General features: G+C 60.1%; 1 protein-coding gene across 19 annotated transcripts; it reads left to right on the forward strand.

Moving 5' to 3' along the window:
* Positions 1-643: 643 nt before the first annotated feature.
* ARFGAP1 (ADP ribosylation factor GTPase activating protein 1) lies at positions 644-19,160 on the forward strand. 19 transcript variants are annotated; one of them, XR_002515453.2, is made up of 14 exons: positions 644-778; positions 4,090-4,153; positions 4,604-4,713; positions 4,993-5,164; positions 5,704-5,804; positions 6,608-6,694; positions 7,272-7,368; positions 9,728-9,784; positions 11,332-11,364; positions 12,657-12,686; positions 13,825-13,881; positions 14,552-14,865; positions 15,258-15,334; positions 16,952-19,160. XR_002515453.2 is itself a non-coding variant. In XM_009215767.3 (14 exons), exons 2-14 carry the CDS (start codon positions 4,094-4,096, stop codon positions 17,259-17,261), a joined length of 1,251 nt encoding a protein of 416 aa, XP_009214031.1. In that variant the 5' UTR covers positions 644-778; positions 4,090-4,093; the 3' UTR covers positions 17,262-19,160. The 19 variants fall into 19 exon arrangements, 18 of the variants coding, with proteins under 18 accessions (XP_009214031.1, XP_009214037.1, XP_009214039.1 ...); XM_009215767.3 differs by having other exon boundaries at positions 14,552-14,611; XM_009215773.3 differs by having other exon boundaries at positions 14,552-14,611; positions 15,264-15,334.
* The last annotated feature ends 1,697 nt before the right edge of the window (positions 19,161-20,857 follow it).

The raw sequence follows: 20,857 nt of genomic DNA on the forward strand, positions 1-20,857 counted from the left end.
CACACCTGCACCCTGGGGCATCTGCGTGGCAGGGGTGGGGGCCTGCGGACCCTCTCAACCCCGCCGCCTCCCACCAGGGCCCAAAGGCTCGGGTGGTGGAAGAGAGACTCAGACCCCAGGGCGGGAGCACAGGCCCCAGGACGCAACCCTCCACCCCCGCGCCGGTCCCCCGCTGCCCGCTGCCCGTGACCCTCGCCTCCCTACCCGCTGCCCCGGTCCTCCTACCCGAGTCCCCCTGCCGGTCCCCAGCTGTCCTGGCCCCTCTGCCCCCGCCCCGTAGACCTCGCCCCTCTGCCCGTCCTCCATGGCCCCCGGTCCTCCTACCCCCGTCCCCCTGCCTGGCGGTTCCAGCCCCGCAGCTCCCGCCCCAGGCCCCCACCCGCCCCGCCCCCGTTGTCGGCCCCCGGTGAACGCGCCGTCCCAGAAGCACCTCAGTTTGGTTCCACGAATGCACGGACGCTTCTCCCGCCCGGCCCCCAAATGCTGCTGTCCTCCGCGGCCACCGCGATCAGGTGCGGTCCGGGGCCTGGGGTGGGAGTTGGACGGCGCGGCTACGCGTCTCCATGGCGACCGGGCGAGTGCGCGCCCGGGGGGGGGGGGGCGCTGGGGCCTGAGGCGGAAGTCCCGCCCCTGCCGGCTCCCATGAGACCTTGCAAAGCGCAACGTAGCCGGAAGCTGGTGGCGGCTGGTGGGCGACCGGGCGCATCCCCGTTGCAGTGCGGCGGTCCGAACCCGGCCCTGGCCTGACCCCAGCGGCCCTGCCCGCCCCTCCCGTCAGGTAAGCGCGCGGCTCGGCGGCCCGGGCTCGGCCTGAGGCCCCGGCTGCCGCGGCGTCGTCCCCGGCCTTCGCGGGCGGACTCCCCGCCGCAGCCTCCCCCGCCCGGACCCCGCTCCACCCCAACGCTGATGCCCCAGAGCTTGGGGGCGCCCAACCCGGCCTCCCCCAGTCCCCTCGGCGCTGGACGGCGGGGCCCTTCTCGCGCGGACGCCCTGCTGCAGCCGCCCCTCCGCCGTGCCGCCCCCCGCCCCTCGCCCCTCGTGCCCCCTTCCCTCCGAAGCTGCCCTCCACCCGCACCCCGGATCTGGACTTTCCCACCGGTTACGGGAGTCCGGAGGGTCCTGCCCACCCACGTCGCTTCCCGGGGTGCGAGCAGGACCCTGCCCCGTCTCCTTCAACACCCTCTTCCCGAGCTCCTTGGGACACAGGACTCGGCCTGGACACATCCCAGTCAGGTGGCCTCTGAAGCCCGGTGGAGCTTCCACCCGCTAAGAAGTGAGGGTCCTGCCCAGCAGGTGTTGGTGAGCCCAGTCTCATCTGAAATGGCAGCCTCAGCTCGCTTGGTTTTCCTCCTTACCCTTTGACGTGGATGACTGTCTTGAGGGAGAAAAAGAAACCAGGAAGGGGCTTTTAAAACTTCTCAGTTTATGTGTGTTTAGAAGACCTGTGCTTCTTGCCTGTTCTTTTAAACAGTTTTAATTACAGCCCACCAATTCTGAGAAGTAATTCTGCTCATTTTTTGCAGGTCTAATATTCCTGTCATGCTCTGCTGATTATAGCACCAAAGTTCGGCTGTAAAGTGGCCCAGGGAATTGAAGCCCTTAGCTTTGTTTTGGCGTCCCTTTCTGGGACCATGTCCTTGTCAAAGTTCAGAAGTAATCCGTGCTTTAGCGAAAGGGCTCTTCTTCTTAGACGTGGGTAGTTGAGGCGCTTCAGACAGTTTCTGGGAACGACTGCTAGTATTTCTGCCGGTCACTGTGTTACAGCCCTAGGGTCTAAACAGTGTTCTTAAATATCCCTTTTGATCTCACGTACTGAGAATGTTCCAACTTATGGATCCTGAGTTTTGAAGTCTCCGGAGCTTACCGAACTAACACAGAGTGTCCTCACTGGGTTTGACGTTTGCTGAAGTCACATCCACTTGCAGAAGGAGGTATATTTTTGCATCTTGGTTTCAAGATTATGGATTTTTGGATTATGGAGTTTTGAATTATTTTTCAAGATAAACCATATTTGTGCTTTGAAGGTTAGGAGGTATTTGCTTTCGTGTTATTAACTTTAACATTTCAGGGAACTAGGGCTCTTGAATATCCACAATGAGTCACCTAGAGGAGTTCCTTTTAAATCCAAGCTGAGTCCTTTCCTTTTTGCACGTTTTCTTCCTCCGGTGGTTCTGCGAGTATCCTGTATGTTTTACAGTTAGAAATTCAAGCCATCTCCTCATGGTTCTGACTTTTGTTTGCTTGTGTCTGTTGACCAAGACATAAGCCCCTGAGGGCAGGCATGGTGCTGTGGAAAGAGTGCAGGACTGAGTGTGGAGACCTGGATTGGTCTCGTCCTGCTTTGGCGGCTCACCTCCTCTCCGTGGCCGTGGCTTCTGCGTGTGCAGTAGTTCTGCCAGGGCCGTCGGCGGCTGCTGTACAAGAATGTGTTCCGAGGACACTGTAAGCTCAGCCTCGCTCCCCGCCTGCCAGGGCCTCTCCCCACACAGGTTCTCCCTCTTCCGTCCTCAGTCGGCCGTACCGGTGGATGCTCAGTTTGGTGACGGTATCCGCCTGAATGAGTCATGCTGGGGTCCGAGTCCTGCGATCAGGAGTGAGCATTCACTGCCTCATGATCTGTGGTTCCTGGACACTCTCACACAAGGCACAGAGAATTATGGAGCAGAAGGGAGCCCAGGGTGAACTTTTGATTTTGTTTTTATGAACTGCAGAAAACAGGTGTTTATTTCCTGACTTTGAAGGGTTTAAAGTGGGCACTGGTCAATATTAGGAGTCATGGGCTTCAGAATTCAGAAACTTTGGCTGTGTGGAGTTGGGACCCCCCCAGTGAATACCTTGTTTCTGGATACTGAAGATTAGAAATGAAATATAGGACAGAGGGGTTTTTTTAAAATTTTTAAATTTTTTTAAAGCTTCACCTCAACATAAAGTTCCACCTACAACGTTAGTGGGAAAGCTGGTCTACACGGTCCTCTTAAACACAGTGAAGGAGGGAAGGGCTGGTGCTGGGAAGGTCCCATGGCTTACAGAGTTCTGCGTGTTCTCCGTGTAGTGAGAGGTGGAGGGAACAGCACATGGCTCCATTCGTATTGAGAGGTGGGTGAGCCTCAGAGAAACAGTGCACTGAGGCGTGGGCTGGTGGGGATCCAGGTCTGCTGCTTCCAGGCTGGACTGTCTTCTACAGTTTGCTCGGTGCTGTTGTGTGCAGGACCGCTGGGTCATTCTCCATTGACGCTGGGGTTGGTACCACCCCTTCCTCCTGCTTAGAATCTTAACTATGTCGATTTTCCTGGTCCTGAATTAGATGGGCCATCAGTTGAAGTTGTACTTTGCTAAAGCTAGGAGAGCTACAGAGACATCAATAGGTTTTCTCTTCACCCTAAACCTTGTTGCTACTGTCCCACTAGGGTCCCTGTGAGTCACCGTGGCGGGGCTGATGGTCTGAAGCCACTCTCCTTGTCCTGCAGCAGCCACACTGTTGCCCCCATGCCTCAGAATGGCCCCAGAAGGCCCTACCTGCAGGTCCCCCAGCAGGCTGGACTTTCCACACACTCCAGGCAGGGTACCATTTCTGCCCCGACACGGGCAGGAGCCTCCCTGCACTGCGTTGGGGATGTGGTGGGGAGGGTGGAGCGCTGAGTCCCTGGGCTCCCTGTCGTTGGCAGTGATCAGCCCAAGTGTGGTGTGTCGCCTTTTAGGTGGAAAATCGAATTTAGCAGCCAGTCTGTGTGTGTTGTTAAAGACTACCCCTTGCTGTGAATTTCACCATTAGAAGACAGGGCTTTCTATAAATGATGCGGTCTTGGTGGTGGATAACCGTAAGCAAAGTGGCACCAGTAATTACGTGGTCTTCCTGGCCATCGCCCTGGCCACAGCCTGGGAGCCTCCTGGGGGTATGGGGAGCAGAGTCCTTCAGTACGTGGTCCTCTCGGCCCCTGCAGCGGGCAGCCCTGTGACCAGGGCTTCCCAGCAGCTCAGCAGATGGCCTCTCAGGTTTTCTGTTGTGTGGGGTTTTTGGACAGACGTTATTTTCTTTTTTGTAGAGTAGCCTGTTTGTACGTTTAAAGTGTTTGTTTTTCTCCTTCGCAGCGTCATGGCCAGCCCAAGAACCAGGAAGGTTCTTAAAGAAGTCAGGGTGCAGGATGAGAACAACGTAAGCCTCTGCCTCCCACCCCTGCCCCAAGCCTTGGTCAGGGTCAGCGAGTCTCGGGAAGTTGTGCTCTGAGCCCGTGGTTCTGAGACCCTCCTGGAGTCGATGGTGGTTGGCGTCCTCTGGACGTGTGTGACTTGTGCTGGCTGGTGGCCTGGGTGGCCGGCTCTTAGAGTGGTGCCATTTCTGGCGCTCATCAGTGCTGGCTGTTGGGGGTGGGGGCTCCTCCACATTCCTGAGGCCACATCGCTCTAAGGACAGGTCCGCCTCATCTTCCCATCTGAACATTTTATTACATGGGAGGCTCTTTCCCCTCACGCCCTGCCCTGACCCACGCCCCCGGCCACCCTGGGCAGCCCTCTGCATTTGCTTCTTGAGGCCACCTGTCGGATCTTTGGGGTCCCTGGGCTTTGCCCTGAGCCACCTGGTGAGTCACTTGTGGCCCCTTTGCAGGTTTGTTTTGAGTGTGGCGCATTCAATCCTCAGTGGGTCAGTGTGACCTATGGCATCTGGATCTGCCTGGAATGTTCGGGGAGACACCGTGGGCTTGGGGTGCACCTCAGGTCAGTGTCCTACCACTCCGGCTCTGCGGAGAGCCTGCGGCCATCCCAGCGTCTGTTTCTGACACTGGAGGTGCTGACGCCGGGGAAGCTTGGAGGCCGTCTCCCATTGAGTTGCCAGTGTCCACTCCAGTGACGCCATGGCACAGGGTTCCAGCTGCTGGCCACTCGGCCTCCCTGCGGCTGCTGCTTGCTGTGTCTAATCCTCAGGACGATGCTGGGTGGAGGGTGTCCCTGGGTGTCCCCGGTGCTGGTTGATTTGCTCAATCCTCTGGTTTCCAGCTTTGTGCGCTCTGTTACTATGGACAAGTGGAAGGACATTGAGCTTGAGAAGATGAAAGCTGGCGGGAATGCTAAGTTCCGAGAGTTCCTGGAGTCTCAGGAGGACTATGATCCCGGCTGGTCCTTGCAGGAGAAGTACAACAGCAGAGCCGCGGCCCTCTTTAGGGATAAGGTAGAGATGGGCCCGACTCACTCTTGCCCATGGTGCGGCGCTGCTCTGCCTTTAGTGGTTCTGGAGTTGGTTTTTTTGCTGGTTCTGACACACCCACTGGGCCACACATAGTCCGGGACGGAAAGGAATGTCATGGTCCTTGCTGCCCTGCCCAGAGGGGAGGCAAATGGCTTGTGGGAGAGATGGACCTTCCCCGCCTCCAGGGGAGAAAGTAGCTGTGACCGTTTACTGCCTCTGTGACATGTTGGGCACAGTGTTTCTAAGAAGTTTGGAGGCCAAATGGGTGGGTCCCCCTGCGTTTGAAGTTGGAGCTGCACCAACTAGGAGCTCCCCAGCTCCGTTGTTCATGTAAAGGGAGCCCTGGCCTCGCGTCCACGCCTGGTCTGTGCACCTGAGCAGGGGCCGTCGAGGGGGGCCAGGAGGAGGCTGCGGGTGGTGGGTGCTCCAGGTGGGCCGAGGGAGCTGCGCTAGAGTCAACGGTGCCCAAGGGTGTCGCCAGGCACCTTTATGCTCTCTGATGCCCCGTGTCTCCTTGTCAGGTGGCCGCTCTGGCCGAAGGTAGAGAGTGGTCTCTGGAGTCATCACCTGCCCAGAACTGGACCCCACCTCAGCCCAGGACCCTGCCGTTCACGGCACACCGGTAGCTGCTCCTCATGGGGCCTCAGTGCAGTTTCCACTGGTCCCCATTCTTAGTCGACTGGGTTACCCCACAGAATTCCCTTCTTTGCTGTTGTGACAGCTCTTTTCCCAGAAGTCAGTGGGAAAAACAGATTTTTTAAATTGCCAAAACAATTCAAGCTTTTCGTAAATTTCAACCCATAAAGCTGTCTCAAAGAGTGCCCCAGGTAAGCTCTGCACGCCTTCCAGATGTGCACACAGCCGTGTGCGCCGTGGCGCTGTGGGATTCACGACTCCGTCTGCCCACAGAGGTGCTGTCTCCCCTTCCCCAGAGTTGCCCATCTACCTGTGGCACTGGCCCTGCCACCCTTGAACTGACCCCTGTCATGGATGCATCCCACGTCCCACTGCAGGGAACGTCCCGGGTGAGGTGACTGGATAGCACGAGGCCTCCCCACCTCACCCGGAGCCCCAGAGCCCCGCCAGCCAGGTGTTTCTGGCAGAAGGCTTTGCACTTCGGGCAACTCCAGCTTGATTCCAGGCCCTCGGTCCTCTTGCCCCACCTCTCGCCTCTGCCTCCTGCTGACGGGGAGAGTGCAGAGCCCACCGCGGAGGCCTCTCGTGTTGCCCATGAGGCTGGCATTGCTGGGTTTCAGCACCTGAGCCTGAACATCCGCTCAGAGCTGAAGGCCACCCTGGCCTTAGGTGCTCTTGGGTGACGTGAAGGCGCTGCCCACGTAGGCCACATGGTTCTGGGGGTGCTGCTGGGGTTCCCTCAGACTTCACCCAGTTTTGACCTCACCAGCCTTTGATTCTTGGTTTCAGAGCTTCTGGCCAGCCGCAGAGTGTGACCGCCTCCTCGGACAAGGCTTTCGAAGACTGGCTGAATGATGACCTTGGCTCCTATCAAGGGTAAGGACTTGAGAGCTGGGGATGCCTGGGGAAGGCCAGACCCACGGGGTTCAGTCTGCTGGGTAGGGCTGCTTCCCTCGGGGCCTCCCGTGTGCAGTGGGTGTGGGACCCGTACGTGCCGGTGCAGGGTCTGACTGCAGTGAGCCCCGGCTGCCCACCCGGGTGTGGATTGGGGGTCTTGGGTGTAGAGAAGAGCTAACACTTAGAAGAAAAGCATAACACATTTTCTGCTTGGAATTTGCTGGACCTATACGTGAATTTTTATCCCTAAAGCTGTCATATTAAGTTGTTTTGATCCTTCTTCCAGTACTTTTGTAACTGGGTTTGGGGACTTGCCAGGGACCCTCTCTGGTGATGTGGCAGGAGGGTCTTTTTAAATGAGCAGGAAGCACGTCTGTCTGCTGCTGGGGAGCTGCCAAGGCTCCTGCTGCTACGGGAGGCAGCGTGCACGTCCTGTGTGTGGGGACGCTGGCACATCCCTCAGAGCCTCAGCCTCACCTCTGTTCAGGGCCCCATACCTTCAGGAGGAGCAGGGTTCACGCCAGTATCTTCAGCCTCTTGTCCGCTTTGTTTTCAGAGCCCAGGGGAATCGCTATGTGGGGTTTGGGAACACGCCACCGCCTCAGAAGAAAGAAGATGACTTCCTCAACAACGCCATGTCCTCCCTGTACTCGGTGAGGACTTGTGGGCCCTGCAGAGCATCTCCCATGGGCAGACCCGGACTGAGGGCACGCCGGGCCGTCGGGGGCAGTGTGGCAGTCCTGGAACACGTGCTCTTTGCCTTGCTGTGATCTAAGGACCCCTCCCTTACCTTCAGTGACGTTTTCTTGCAAAAATGTGGCTTAAATTTTTCAGATCCCAAATTCAGTCACTTCTTTTTTTTTAAAAGACGGAGTCTTGCTTTGTCGCCCAGGCTGCAGACTGGAGTGCAGTGGCGCAGTCTGGCTCACTGCAACCTCTGCCTCCCAGGTTCAAGTGATTCTCCTGCCTCAGCCTCCTGAGTAGCTGGGATTATAGGCACCCACTATCACGTCCAGCTAATTTTTGTATTTTTAGTAGAGATGGGGTTTCACTAGGTTGGCCAGGTTGGTTTCAAATTCCTGACTTCTGATGATCTGTCCACCTCAGCCTCCCAAGGTGCTGGGATGACAGGAGTGAGCCACCGCACCCAACCAACACTTACTTACTTCTGACACAAAATGTGTGTATTTCAAATCTAACAGCGGACGTTCTTCCAAGGAACCCAAGGGCTCTGACGGCAGCCACTTGGCCGTGTTCTCTGCAGAGGGAGTGCTGTGTGCAGTGGGAAGCTGGCTCTGTGCTTGGGGGTCTGGCCGTGCTGGGAAGCCGCTCAGGCGCTACCCGAGGTCACTCAGGGCCACCTCTGGTCTGGGGGTGCCTGGAAGCTCCAGGTCAGATGTTCAGAGTAGGACACCCTGGGCTTGTTGCCATTTTCCTATTAACGGAAATACATGTTGTTTGATTTTCATTTTCCAAGGAAATTTTTACCGTCTTTAAAAAATGATTCTTGCAGGTGTGATGGCTCACGCCTGTAATCCCAGTACTTTGGGAGGTGGAGGCGGGCGGATCACCTGAGGTCAGGAGTTCGAGACCAGCCTGGCCAACATGGCGAAACCCCGTCTCTACTAAAAAATATAAAAATTAGCCAGGCAGGGTGGTATGTGCCTTGTAGCCCCAGCTACTAAGGAAGCTGAGGCAGGAGAATTGCTTGAACCCGGCAGGCAGAGGTTGCAGTGAGCCTAGATAGCACCATTGCACTCCAGCCTGGGCGACAGAGTACGACTCAGTGTCAAAAAAAAAGAAAGATTTTTATTCATCGCAGCATTATTGTCTGTGACACTAGCAACCTGAGACTCTGGCCACAGGGGCCGCGTGAATGGGAGCTTGCGCTGAGAGCCAAGGAAGGACTTGTTTATTTATTTATTTATTTATTTTGAGACGGGTCTTGCTCTGTTGCCAGGGCTGGAGTGCAGTGGCATATTTATAGCTCACTGCAGCCTCGAACCCTGGGTTCAGGCGATCCTCCCACCTGGGCCTCTTGAGTTGCTTAGCTTCCCAAAGTTCCAGTATTACAGGAATGAGCCACCATGCCTGGCCAGAAAGGATTTTTTAATACTAACATGACAAGATCTTCAAAGTATGTTAGCTAAAAATAAGCAGGTTTAAAACGGATGGCTTCATCTGCAAGGAGCCCTGCCATAGAGTCTTGGGAGCCCCCAAGTGTGTGTGGCTTCCAGTTGCTCGGGGTGGCCTGGCTGCACCTCGGGCCACTGACGGCCATGGTTGCTTTCTCTTGCAGTCACTGCTGCATCGTTAGGAAAGAAAAGTGCATTTTCCAGCCTGTGTGTGGCCGTTTTGCTGCCTTTTGCTGGGCATCTGCTTTCTGGGGAAGGCAGTTCAGCTTAGTGATCTCTCAAGTGAGGGTCCCTTTGTGTTTCCTTTAGGAGGAAGAGGATGATTTGTGATTGAAATGAGACATTTATTTTTCTAAATAGCTTTAATTATCTCGGGAGACTCAGGAGGAAACCCTGAGCATAGATGAAGGAGAGCAGGTTACGGCGGTCATGACCCCACACGCCTCACCTCTTTCTGTTCCTCTGGGGAGGCAGGAGGAAGCGCCAGCCGTGGGGAGGAGAGCAGGTTAGAGCAGGTTACAGCGGTTGTGACCCCACATGCCTCACCTCTGCCTGTTCCTCTAGGGAGGCAGGAGGGAGCGCTGGCCCTGGGGAGGGGTCCTGCCCTGCAGTGTGGGCTTGCTTCTTGAGGGTGGTGGGATCCACAGGAGGCTGGATTGCACCGTGTTGGGAGCACTGCAGTTGGCGAGGTTGGGGTAGAGGGCGCGTGTCCGTTGTCCCTGGGTCCAGTTGTACTCCACCAGCAGCCTGGCGAAGCAGGTGCTGTGGGGTCAGGACGGGGCGGGGGCCTGGTCCTCATCCTTGCTGAGATGCTCTGCTCAGCGCCGGGTTCCTGGGTCCCAGTCCTGATGCAGCTGCTCTATGTCGCCTTCCTCAGGGCTGGAGCAGCTTCACCACTGGAGCCAGCCGGTTTGCCTCAGCAGCCAAGGAGGGCGTAAGTCACTGTCCCCACCAGGCCCTCAGGACACCGGCCGCTTGCTGGTCTGTGAGGGCCGCTGCCTCTCAGAGCGTAGGAGGGGGCTGTTCCCGCCACGTTGCTCCCCTCCTCATGCCAGGGTGGCTGCCTCATGTACCCGCTCAGGGCCTGCGGGGCCAAACTCGTTTGCTGTTCACTGGTAACTGGTGCAGGTGTGCAGCCACTGCGCTGGCCACCTCGTTCTGGGAGCTGCAGAAGGGATGTGGGACACAGAGGGTTTCTGGGTGCTCCAACCATGGGCTTTGCCAACGCAGTACCAGCCAGGGTGGTCCCAAGGCCTTGGAGGTTCTGCAGGAACACAGCAGCCCAGGCTGTCAGGAGCCGCTCCTGTGTCAGACCAGCTGCTGGCAAAGGGTTCCCGCCCTGATGAAAGTGAGGGAGATGTGAGCCCCATTGATTCCTAGACTCTACCCTAACCAAGCAGGGCAGGTCTCGGGCGCCCTGTGCCCTAGAGCTTCTGGGGCTCAAGTCATGTTTTGGTATCGTTTTCTCTCTTTTGCCGCTCCTCAGCCTGAAACGGGAGGATTTGGGGCTTTCGTCAGGGTAGACAGTGGAGCATTAGGCAGAGACCCAAGAGCAGGCCTGGCATCAGGATGGGGCGTGGGCCCCCGGGGGCTGGGCTGTGGTGTGAAAGGAGAAGGGGAAGCCCAGAGCAGGGCAGCTGGGTGCCTGCAGCTGCCCAGACAAGCAGCCAAGGCACCCAGTTTAGGGCTCTTATGAGCGGAAGTCACAGTGCGTGCCTGTCAGATGTCCCCATGGTCACCCTGGCCCCGTGGCTTCCCCAGTCACAGTGCGCACCTGTCAGAGGTCCCCGTGGTCACTCTGGCCCCGTCTCTTCCTTGGGAGAGGCAGGCCTGGGAGCGCCCTGGAAGGGGCAGCAGGCCAGGTGTCCAGGCTCCAGCTCTCATGGCCCCGTGACTTTGCCAAGTGTGAGGTTCTGGTTCCCGCCAGGGCCTCCGTTTTCCGTCACCACGGGAGGGCTGCGGCCTGGGGAGGCCCAGGTACCTTCCAGCCAGTGTCACGGCCAGGCCTTTTCTCCTCCCCCAGAGCGTAAAAGTGACCGAGGTGGCTGGACTGTGCTTGGCATGGAGCTGCCCCCGCAGCGGGGTAGATGAGCCTGGGGCAGTGGCGCCACCCATTGAAGACAGTGCTGGTGTGGCTTCCCCAGCCTGTCCTCTGCTCCAGCAGGTCCCCGCCCTGTCCTGAAGTCTGGAGGATGGGGTTGGCCCTGCTGTTCCCTGGCCTCGCACACTGCTCACATGTGCCCTCGCCCCAATAGCTTGCTGGGCTGGCCTCCCTCCAGGGAGAAGCCAGCATTTGTGCCAATCCAGGCCCCACTGCAGCTCTTCTGGGCATCTCAGAGTTATAGTCCGCCCCACCCGAGAGCTGCTGGCAGCCCAGGGGCCGTTGGGAGACAGTCCTGGACCTGAGTCTGTGGGCCCCGAGGAAGGAGGCCTGGCCGTCCGTGTGGAAGGCCGTCAAGCCTTGTCTGTTTTTCATTGTAGGCCACAAAGTTTGGATCCCAAGCAAGTCAGAAGGTAACAGGAGAAGCTTCTGAACCCTGGTGCTTCTAAAACTATCCTGAGTCTCTGACGTCACGTGCAGTGCCTGAAGCTGCCTGGTTCCCTCTTCTCAGGCCACGCGCTCAGAGTGCAGGAGGGGCTGTGCCCACCGTGTTGCTCCCTCCTCGTGCCGGGGTGGCTGCCTCACGTACCCGCTCAGGGCCTGCCGTGCCAAACTCGTTTCCTGTTCACTGGTAGCTGGTGCAGGTGTGCAGCCACCGCGCTGGCCGCCTCGTTGGGAGCAGGACTGCGTGGCTTGGCAGATGACCCACACTGGCGGTGGCCGCTCAGCCGGAAGGGCTGTCGTGGGTGGTGCTGTGCCTGCGGCACGTAGGATGTATCTGCATGCTGAGGCAACGGAGGGTCCCTTTGCCCTGGCCAGGGCATCCCCCAGTTGTAGGCAGTGTGGCCTCAGGCCTTTGCATGTTTTTTTTTCTTTTTTTTTTTGAGATGGAGTCTCGCTCTGTCACCCAGGCTGGAGTGCAGTGGCCGGATCTCGGCTCACTGCAAGCTCCGCCTCCCGGGTTCACGCCATTCTCCTGCCTCAGCCTCCCGAGTAGCTGGGACTACAGGCGCTGCCACCTCGCCTGGCTAGTTTTTTGTATTTTTTAGTAGAGACGGGGTTTCACTGTGTTAGCCAGGATGGTCTCGATCTCCTGACCTCGTGATCCGCCCGTCTCGGCCTCCCAAAGTGCTGGGATTACAGGCTTGAGCCACCGCGCCTGGCCTATGTTTTTATATTTTTTAGGATGTGGGTGGGGGCCCCACAGTCCCCACTTGGTGGTCAGGGCTGTGGTCTGGCTGTCCTTGGATTCAGAATCACACCCAGGAGGCAGTGCCCACGTGAGGCCCACCACGAAAGCTCAGGACTGCAGGCGTGGAGCTGTGCGTGGCTTTTTAGGACACGCCCTTGCCCCCGGGCGAGGGGGTCCGTTCTCACAAGGTGCCCATCAGTCACCCCCGTGGCCCATAGCACCCACTTCCTGTCTGAGGGAGTCTCCCCACGTGCCCACCCCCAGCTGCAGGGACGCCTGCCTGGCTTTGCCGCAGGCCTCCCAGGGTCCTGAGCTGCAGTCGCTCAGCAGTTCCTGCAGGTGGTGGTCAGTTCCCGGGCAGGGAGCGGCTGCTCCAGGGTTGTGTTGCTGAGAGCCTGCCCGGTGCTGCCTTAGTGCCGCAGCGCCCCGTGGCGGGTTCGAAGGCGCTGCTGGTTACTAATGCCGCCCCTCCCCTTGCTCTCTCCTCACCTGTCTCCTTGCTGTCGGGTAAAGTTTTGGGGTCACAAGCAGCAGCCGGAGCCGGTAAAGCCCGTGTCTGCTCGTGCATGCCGCCCGCATCTCTGCCGAGAGTGTGCTTGGCCTCCTCGGTCCCGCCGCTGCTGCTGTCTGGTGTCACCTCACGCGTGCGCACGCTCAGACCCTCTCCCTGGCCTCGGTCCCGCTGCTGCTGCTGCTGTCTGGTGTCACCTCACGCGTGCGCACACTCAGACCCTCTCCCTGGCCTCGGTCCTGCTGCTGCTGCTGCTGTCTGGTGTCACCTCACGCGTGTGCACGCTCAGACCCTCTCCCTGGCCTCGGTCCATGGCTCCTTTAAGATCCAGGATCTGCATCAGGCTTGGTTGTGTGTGCCTGTCGGCCCTGCACAGTACTACTGCGCTCCACCTTGGGCAACTAAATGAGACCCCCATCTCCAGAACACACAGACCCCCGACCCAGGCTTGCTGTTGGGGAGGCTCTGGAGGGAGGGCAGGGGCACTGAGCGCCGAGCTGCTGAGCAGGGTTTCCAGGCTGCCTGCGCTCCCTCAAACACAGTGCAAAGGGGAGGATCTTTGCTCTGTGGTGAGTTCTTCCCTTTCCGGCCTTTGATCCGTGCTGCTCCCTGCCTTTGAGGGAAGAGGAGGCCTCACACCACATCCCCAGGTGGCCTTAACGCCACTGACCCAGGATCAGGAGAGGCTGAGCTCCTTTCTCAGCAGCTTCTTCCTGTGGCCCCGGCCTGCGTGCCCTCTTCCCTCCATGGGGGACTCAGTGCCTGCCTGGGGAGGCGGAGCTGCGTCCTAGGTCAGCACAGGGTGGCTATAGCCGGTGTTGGCGTCAGGCACAGGCTGCACGGGGCATGTTCCCACCAGCCCAGCCCTGCTGGCCGCATGGTGGCCCGTGAGGGAGGACCCCGGAGGGAGCTCCCCCTCGTCCTGAGGGCACTTCCTGCGAGAATAGGGGTGGGAGAGCCACGGTCTCCACCTTCTAGATGTGGCAACCGACTGCGCTTCAGGTGTTGTGTGCGAAGCCTTGTTTCCTGCTCCCTGCATTTGTATCCTGCTGCCTTCCTGCCTTCCTGCTGGTGAAGCTCGCGCTGCCCTTTGCTGGCCTGGACTGCCACTGACGACCCGTGTCTCTTGGTGGAGCTGCCATGGGGCTCACGTGACTTTCCTTCCTGCAGGCGTCCGAGCTGGGCCACAGCCTGAACGAGAACGTCCTCAAGCCTGCGCAGGAGAAGGTAACGGGCAGCTGCGGGTGGTTGATGTGCTGCTTGTGCCTGGAGCTCTTCACTCTGGGGGATGTGGGTGCGTCAGGGACGTTAGGGGATTTTTGTCCAGCAACTGGGACTCAGAGAGGTACCTCTCAGACCCCCCAGCTCATCCCTTTCCCTGGCCTAGGGCCTCCCTTGCAGCCCCCCAGCCCACCTCCATTCCTCTGCCTCACCCCTACAGCTGGCCCCGGAGCCCAGCACCCCCAGCCCACCTCCGTCCTCTGCCTCACCCCCACAGCGGGCCTTGGAGCTGTGCCCAGAGGAGGCTCTGGTACGGGAATGATGCCCACTATCCTCGGGGGTCGAGAGCCCCACCAGCTCCCTGCCTCCTTCGGGGCTTGACTGGGACAAGCAGGGCAGGCACCCCCGGGGCAGCATGGGTGTCCTCAGGTCATGTTGCTATTTGTCAGCAGCGGCTGGCGGGGGCCACGTCTGCAGACACCAGGCCTCGCAATGATGTGGGCTCTTGATGCTGGAATCCGTTTGGGGCCACTGTGGGACTTTCTGGGGCTCAGCCTGACGGGTGTCCCCAGGCCCCTGTTACTTTGGATGCCCTCACCCTGGGGATTCCTGCACTCCTGAAGCTTTAAGCTAATCTCTGCCGCCCCCATTAATGCTGCCGTCTTAATCCGTGTAGGTGAAGGAGGGAAAGATTTTTGATGATGTGTCCAGTGGGGTCTCTCAGTTGGCGTCCAAGGTAGGGAGCCTGTCGCATGTGCGGGCACAGTCAAAGCCAGTCTCCATATTCCACGGCCCTGGGCATGAGAGCAGGGTGTGCCCCGTGCAGCCCCCAGCCCGCCTTGGCAGTGGCCGCTGTCCTCTGAGATGGGAGGAGGGCCGCCCGGCCTGATGGCCCGAGGAATATGGAAACAGCTTGGCCCACCGCGGCCCGGTCAGCCACTAACTGTCACTTCTCCTGCTCTTACCTTGCTGCCATTGGCCTTTTCCTCGGTAAGTGCCAGCGCCGTCTTAGCTGCCATTGGTCTCGCTGCTCTGTGGGCCATTCGGGGCGTGCATTTTGTCCTGTTTCCTGGCATGAGGTGCTCTGCAGACGGGGAGGGAAGAGCAGGTCTTGGTCCTCTCCCACGTGGTGGGAGCTCTCGAGGTCTGTGCCCGAGGCTGTCCTCACTGCCATGTCCCGCATGCACCTGGTGCCACTGAGGCGTGGCTGTGCGTGTCTGTGTCTGTACTCGTGTGTGCGGCACCCCTTGTTTCTGGATGTTTCTGGATTTTACCCGGGTCTTTTCAGCAGGATGGCGTGTGCCAGCTTGCATGTGGGGGCCTCCCAAAGCTGCCTGTGCCGTGACAGAGCCTTCCTAACCTCTCTTCCCATCGCCTTCCAGGTCCAGGGAGTCGGTAGTAAGGGATGGCGGGACGTCACCACCTTTTTTTCGGGGAAGGCAGAGGGCCCCTTGGACAGGTACGCTGTGTCCCCTCCTGGGCCTTGCGTCTCGCTCCCCTGCCTTGGCCACTCCTCCCACAGGCTGTCGGGGAGGTGGTCGGCATCGTTGCTGGGGAGGGGAGGGGGGCGCTGTGGAAGGCTCTCTGAGTGCTCTGCAAGGCCTGTCCTGCCTGTCTCTGCCCTGACTGGGCTCCCCAGGCTAGGGTGGGAGGGAAGGTCTCACCCACACGCCCCCACGTAGGAGGAGCTGGCCCTACTCTGCTGTTCCTCTGTCTTCCAGACTCTGGGTGGGTGGAGCAGGTGGGGGGCCGGGGACAGGAGGGCTGGGGGCCCCAGAGACCTGTCCTGGCCCCCATGTCCAGCTCTGTCCTTAGCGCTGGGCACCCTAGGCATTTCTGCTGGAAGCTGGCTGCTTTTCTCGGCCTCTGACTCCAGCAGGGGAACCACAGGGGATCTCTTAGGGCCTGGCCTTGTGCTGTCTACTGAGAGGCCAGTGCTGGTGGGCACAGATGCGCTGCCCCCTAGGTGGGCCCAAATTTTCCTGAGACGCCCTTCTCTTCCCTCCGTGTGCGTGGTTTTTCAGTGATGTGATTGCAGCTGAGGACAGAGGGCAGGGCCTGGTTCGGGGCCGTCGTAGCGGAGGACAGAGGGCAGGGCCTGGTTCGAGGCCGGCGTAGCGGAGGACAGAGGGCAGGGCTCTGGTCTGGGGCCGGGCGTGAGCGAGGACAGAGGGCAGGCCTGGTTCGGGGTCAGCGTGAAGGAGGACAGAGTGGCAGGCCTGGGGCCGGGCGAGCTGAGGACAGAGGGCAGGGTCTGGTTCAAAATGGGCGAGCGGAGGACAGGAGGGCAGGGCCTGTCTGGGTCAAGGAAGGAGGACAGAGGGCAGGGCCTGGTTCGGGGCCGGCGTAGCGGAGGACAGAGGGCAGGGCCTGGTTCGGGGCCATGGAGGACAGAGGGGCCTGTTCGGGGTCGGCGTGAGAAGCTGGAGGACAGAGGGTGGTGGCCTGGTCTGGGGGTCGGGGTGAAGGGAGGGCCAGAGGGCAGGGGCTTGGTTCGGGGTCAAGGAAGGGAGGACAGAGGGCAGGGGTTTGGAGCCCAAATGAAGGAGGACAGAGGGTGGTGGGTTTGGAAATGGAAATGGGTAGTGGAGGGGTAGGGGTTTGGAAACAATGGTGAAGGGAGGGACAGGGTGTCGGAAGGAAGGGAGGGACAGAGGGTGGAAATCGGGGCCGGCATAGCTGAGGACAGGGCAGGCCTGGTTCGGGCCGGCATAGCTGAGGGTGTTGCTCAGGAGAGCCTGTGTCCCAGCTTGAGGGCAGTGCCCCTGCCCCTCCTCACTTGATTAAACCACTGTTTTATCGCAGCAGTTTGGAGCTGGTAGAAAAAGAAGTTTTTAGTAGAACTATCCTGCTGTTTGGGTGATTGATAGAGTGGGCCCTGATTCTCCAGCTCCCCAGCAGTTTCCACTGCTATGAAGTGGGAGAAACAGCTCCCGCCTGGTGGGGCTGCTGTGGACCCCGAGCCCTGGCCTGGGAAGGTGGTCACTGTCCAGGTGCAGAGCTCTCGGGGGCACAGAATTCCCAGTGGTGGGCTAAGTAACAGTCATTCAGAATCCCCCTTCTGTCTCTTTAAAAGCCCCTCGGAGGGCCACAGTTACCAGAACAGCGGTCCGGACCACTTCCAAAACAGCACCATAGACCAGAGTTTCTGGGAGACCTTTGGAAGTGCTGAGCCCACCAAAGCCCGCAAGTCCCCAAGCAGCGACAGCTGGACGTGCGCGGACACCTCCACCGAGAGGAGGAGCTCGGACAGCTGGGAGGTGTGGGGCTCGGCCTCCACCAACAGGAACAGCAACAGCGACGGTGGGGAGGGCGGGGAGGGTGCCAAGAAGGCAGTGCCACTGGCCGTGCCCGCCGACGATGGCTGGGACAACCAGAACTGGTAGGGCCCACCGCGCCCCTGTCCCCAGCACCCCCAGGCGACTTCATGTTTGCACTCTGCCCTCATCGTTCCTCCTCCTTTCATTTGACCCAAGAATCAGCGACTGCAGTGTGAGGACAGCGTCTCGGGAGGCAGGACCCCAGGGAGACTCGGGTTCTCACCGCCTGCCACGTGGGGTTCTCGGTGTGTGGGAGCGGCCTGCTCTCCAGCCTGGGCGGGGGCCATCCCGTCCTACACTCCCCTGGGCATTCTTGGACTCAAGGCAGGGGCTCTTCGTGGTTTGCTGGGAGGTGGGCTGCAGCACAGAGCCCTGTGACTGTTCGGCGGCCGGTTCACTACGCAGTATCTCGGGGCTGGGACCAGCCCCGTGCTGAGCTGTCAGCGACGTGAGGTGTCCCTTCTCCTTGAGATACTTAACTTTGGGTTGGCTCTAGTTCTTTCTTTTTGAAGAGAGTGACTGGAGTGGTAAAGATGGAAACGGTAAAAGCGATACTGGCGCTCACACTGCCGTCCGACCACCCTCGGCTCCCACGTCCACACCTGCCTGGGCCTGTGCGGTCAAACCTGCGTCGGTCGTGACCCTCCGTGGCTTCCCTGCATCCGCACTGTCCAACCACCAAGTTCACCAGACACAGCCCCCACAATAGCCACACCCACACCTGAGCTGTCTCAGTGCTGGGACTTGGCCATCCTGGAACACCCTGGAAGAAAAAGTGCAGGGTGGGCCCTCGGCCCTGACGCAGTAGGGCACGACAGCAGTGTGGCCCGGCAGGAGAGCCCCGGGCTCAGGAGCTGAGCAGGGATGCCTGTGCGCGGTGCCTGGGGCTGCCCTACAGACTGGTGCCCGCCACGTGCCGACCCTCACCTCCCCGAGGACTGGATGATGTGCTGCCGTGTGTGACTCATCTCCGTTGCCCAGCCCGTGTGACCCTGGGCCTTGGCCAGCTGTGCATGCACCCGAAGCTCGTGCAGTTTGTATGTGAGGTGCTCTCTCCCCCGCCACCATGCTCATCACTGTGGCCTTGGCCACGCTCCTTGGTCACCCCACTTCCCGGTCGCCATCTGCAGCGCTCCTGGAGCAACCTGGGCCCTTCAGCCCCTGTGCTCGTCCCACCCTAGGGACTCAGCCACCCGCGAAACAGGATGGGACGAGATTTCAGCGAGCCCTCCTGGCGCCCGGTCCTCCCTGTGGGCACCAGCCCTCTTGGTAGCCGGTGTGGAGGGCCGGTGTCCTTGGCTGCCATGGAGGGACTTGGTCACCGAAACAGCCACCTGCTGTAATTGGACCTGAAGTCAGAGGCCAGGGGTCAGAGGCTCATGGTGCTGAGAAGCCACTGGGCAAAGTGGTCAACACAAAGGTCCCAGGAAGCCATCCCCCGAGAGCTGAGCGTGAGGTCTTTGCGTCTTTCTCCAAGCTGAGACTTGGGTGTGCGGCATGCGCGTGGTGTTTCCCGAGGGCTGCTTGGACCCTGGTGGGCTGAATGCTCCGAGGAGGGGTGGACTCCACTGGACACTGGGATGTGGTGGTCCATGTGCCTGTTTCCACGTCAGCACCTTTTGACTTGGCAGCATGGAGCCAAGCTCTGCCCCCGCCCAGGAGGGTGCCTTTCTTGGGGGTAGGGGGACGGCCCCCTCTGCCTGCCCCAGATCCCCTTTAATGGGAGGTGCAGCCAGCAGTGTGGAGGTGTCTGGGCCACCTTCAGAAGGTGGATGTGGTGGCCGAGACCCTATCCACAGAGGGTGACGGCCTTTCCCTTCTGCAGGTGTGGGCAGGTGGGCCTGGGACAGGTGCTGGGGCCTCTCCTGGCTGTATGTGAGGGCCCATGTGGAAGGCGCGGACCTGACAGCATTCCAATAAAGCATAGGGAACACGCAGAACATCTGGGTGCATCCCAAGGGGCCACTTCAGTGCTGTGTGAGTAGGGTCATGGGACCCCCAGGAAGGCAGGAGTGGGACACTAGGAATCATGCGCAGGCCCCTCACTGCTCCTGGCCCCTCCACCCAGCCCTCCTGGGGAGGCCCTGGCATCACTCCATCTGACGCAGAGCTTCTGGGGAGTAGGGCAGTAGGCAGCTGGGTGACCCAGCCAGGGAAGAGGTCAAGGGGCCCTGACATGTGCCTCTGGCTGGCCAGTGAGACACTGGGGTGGGGTCCAGGGACCCTTGGCCTGGAGAGATAAGCAGCGGCTCCTGTACTGGAGGATGGCACCGGGGCCTGTGTCTAGGAGGGCTCCTGCCCCTCCCAGAGATTCAACACCCCCCACGCTGGGGAGGATCTCAGCCCGTATCCTGGAAACTCAAGGTGCCACCTGATACCGGGGTTGTGGGGCAGGGAGGGTGGCTGTAGGCAGGAGAGGCCCACGGAGGTCCTGGAGTCTGTGTGTCTCAACTGGGTGGCTCCGAAGGGTCGTCCTGCTCTGGGGCAGCACTTTAGGGCAGGTGGGCTGAGGCCAGAACTGCTGGATGGGGAAGACGAAAGTGGCAGGTCCCAGCCCAGGCTTTGTGGGCCTGGAGTTCTTGGCTGAAGCCTGGTCTCGGCCTCTGGCCAGCTTGGTGGGGCGTGGGCAGTGATGCTGCACCGTCCCTGGCCTCCAGCATGCAGTTCCACCCCCAGTGCTCCGGGAGTTCAGGCTGACAACGCTGGGCACCTTCTACCACCTCTCCCTTCCCTTGAGCCAGCCTCTGCTGTCTGTCCCCAGACACTGGCCTGACCCAGTGGACACTCAAGGCCAACTTCTGACCTTCCAGAAACTTCTGAGTGCACTGGGCTTCCCTGGCCACCCACTCATCGTGCCCACTGGCGTTGCTGTCCCCCTGTTGAGCTTCCCGGGGGCAATCCCTGCCCCGTGAGCCTCCATTGCTGGCCGACGGGGCTGGGTGAGGCTGGCGGCCGACAGAGGGGCTGGGTGAGGCTGGCGGCCGTGGGGGCTGGCCCTGCTCTGTTTTGACCCAGCCCACGCAGTCGGGCGGGGATTGGGGGTCAGCCCCCAGAGCACCGAGGCTTCTGCGGGGCTGGAGGCTGCACAGGAGGCCACTGGGGCCATGTCCTCAATTCTGGGACCTCTGGGCCTGGGATCCCCACGTGGAACCAGGTGATATGTGACTAGCCACAAGCATGCAGGGGGTTCCTGTGGGGTTGGGCCTCAGTGAGGCCACAGTACCCTGGAGAGGACAGTGGCTGACTCAGGTTCTGTCCTGTCCCTTTGTCAGTCATGACCTAGGCAGCTCTCCTGCCCTGCCTGAGCTGGATCACTGCCAAGAGGTCTGAGGGGTGCTACGGGGCGGGGCGGGGTGAAAAGGCAGATGGGTCTGCCCTTGTGGAGCTCACGTTTCGTGAGCCAAGAGTGCTGAGTGCCTGACTGCCTGGTCTGTGATGACTCTGACGCTGGCTTGCATGTGTGGGATGAGGGTGCACACACGTGTTCCCAGGAGCCTGTGAGCCGGGGCTGCACTCCTGCCCCCGTGCCTGGTGCCTGTCTGCCAGGCTGGGTGCCTTCCGCTGGCCGCGGCCAGGACTACAGGCACCTCTGGCTCCCTGGGAGCCCATCACTGCGACGACCTGAACCATCTACCAGGCTGCTGCAGGGACAGCTGGTTGAT

Source organism: Papio anubis, chromosome 16 (assembly GCF_008728515.1).
Source record: "Papio anubis isolate 15944 chromosome 16, Panubis1.0, whole genome shotgun sequence".
NCBI lineage: Eukaryota > Metazoa > Chordata > Mammalia > Primates > Cercopithecidae > Papio > Papio anubis.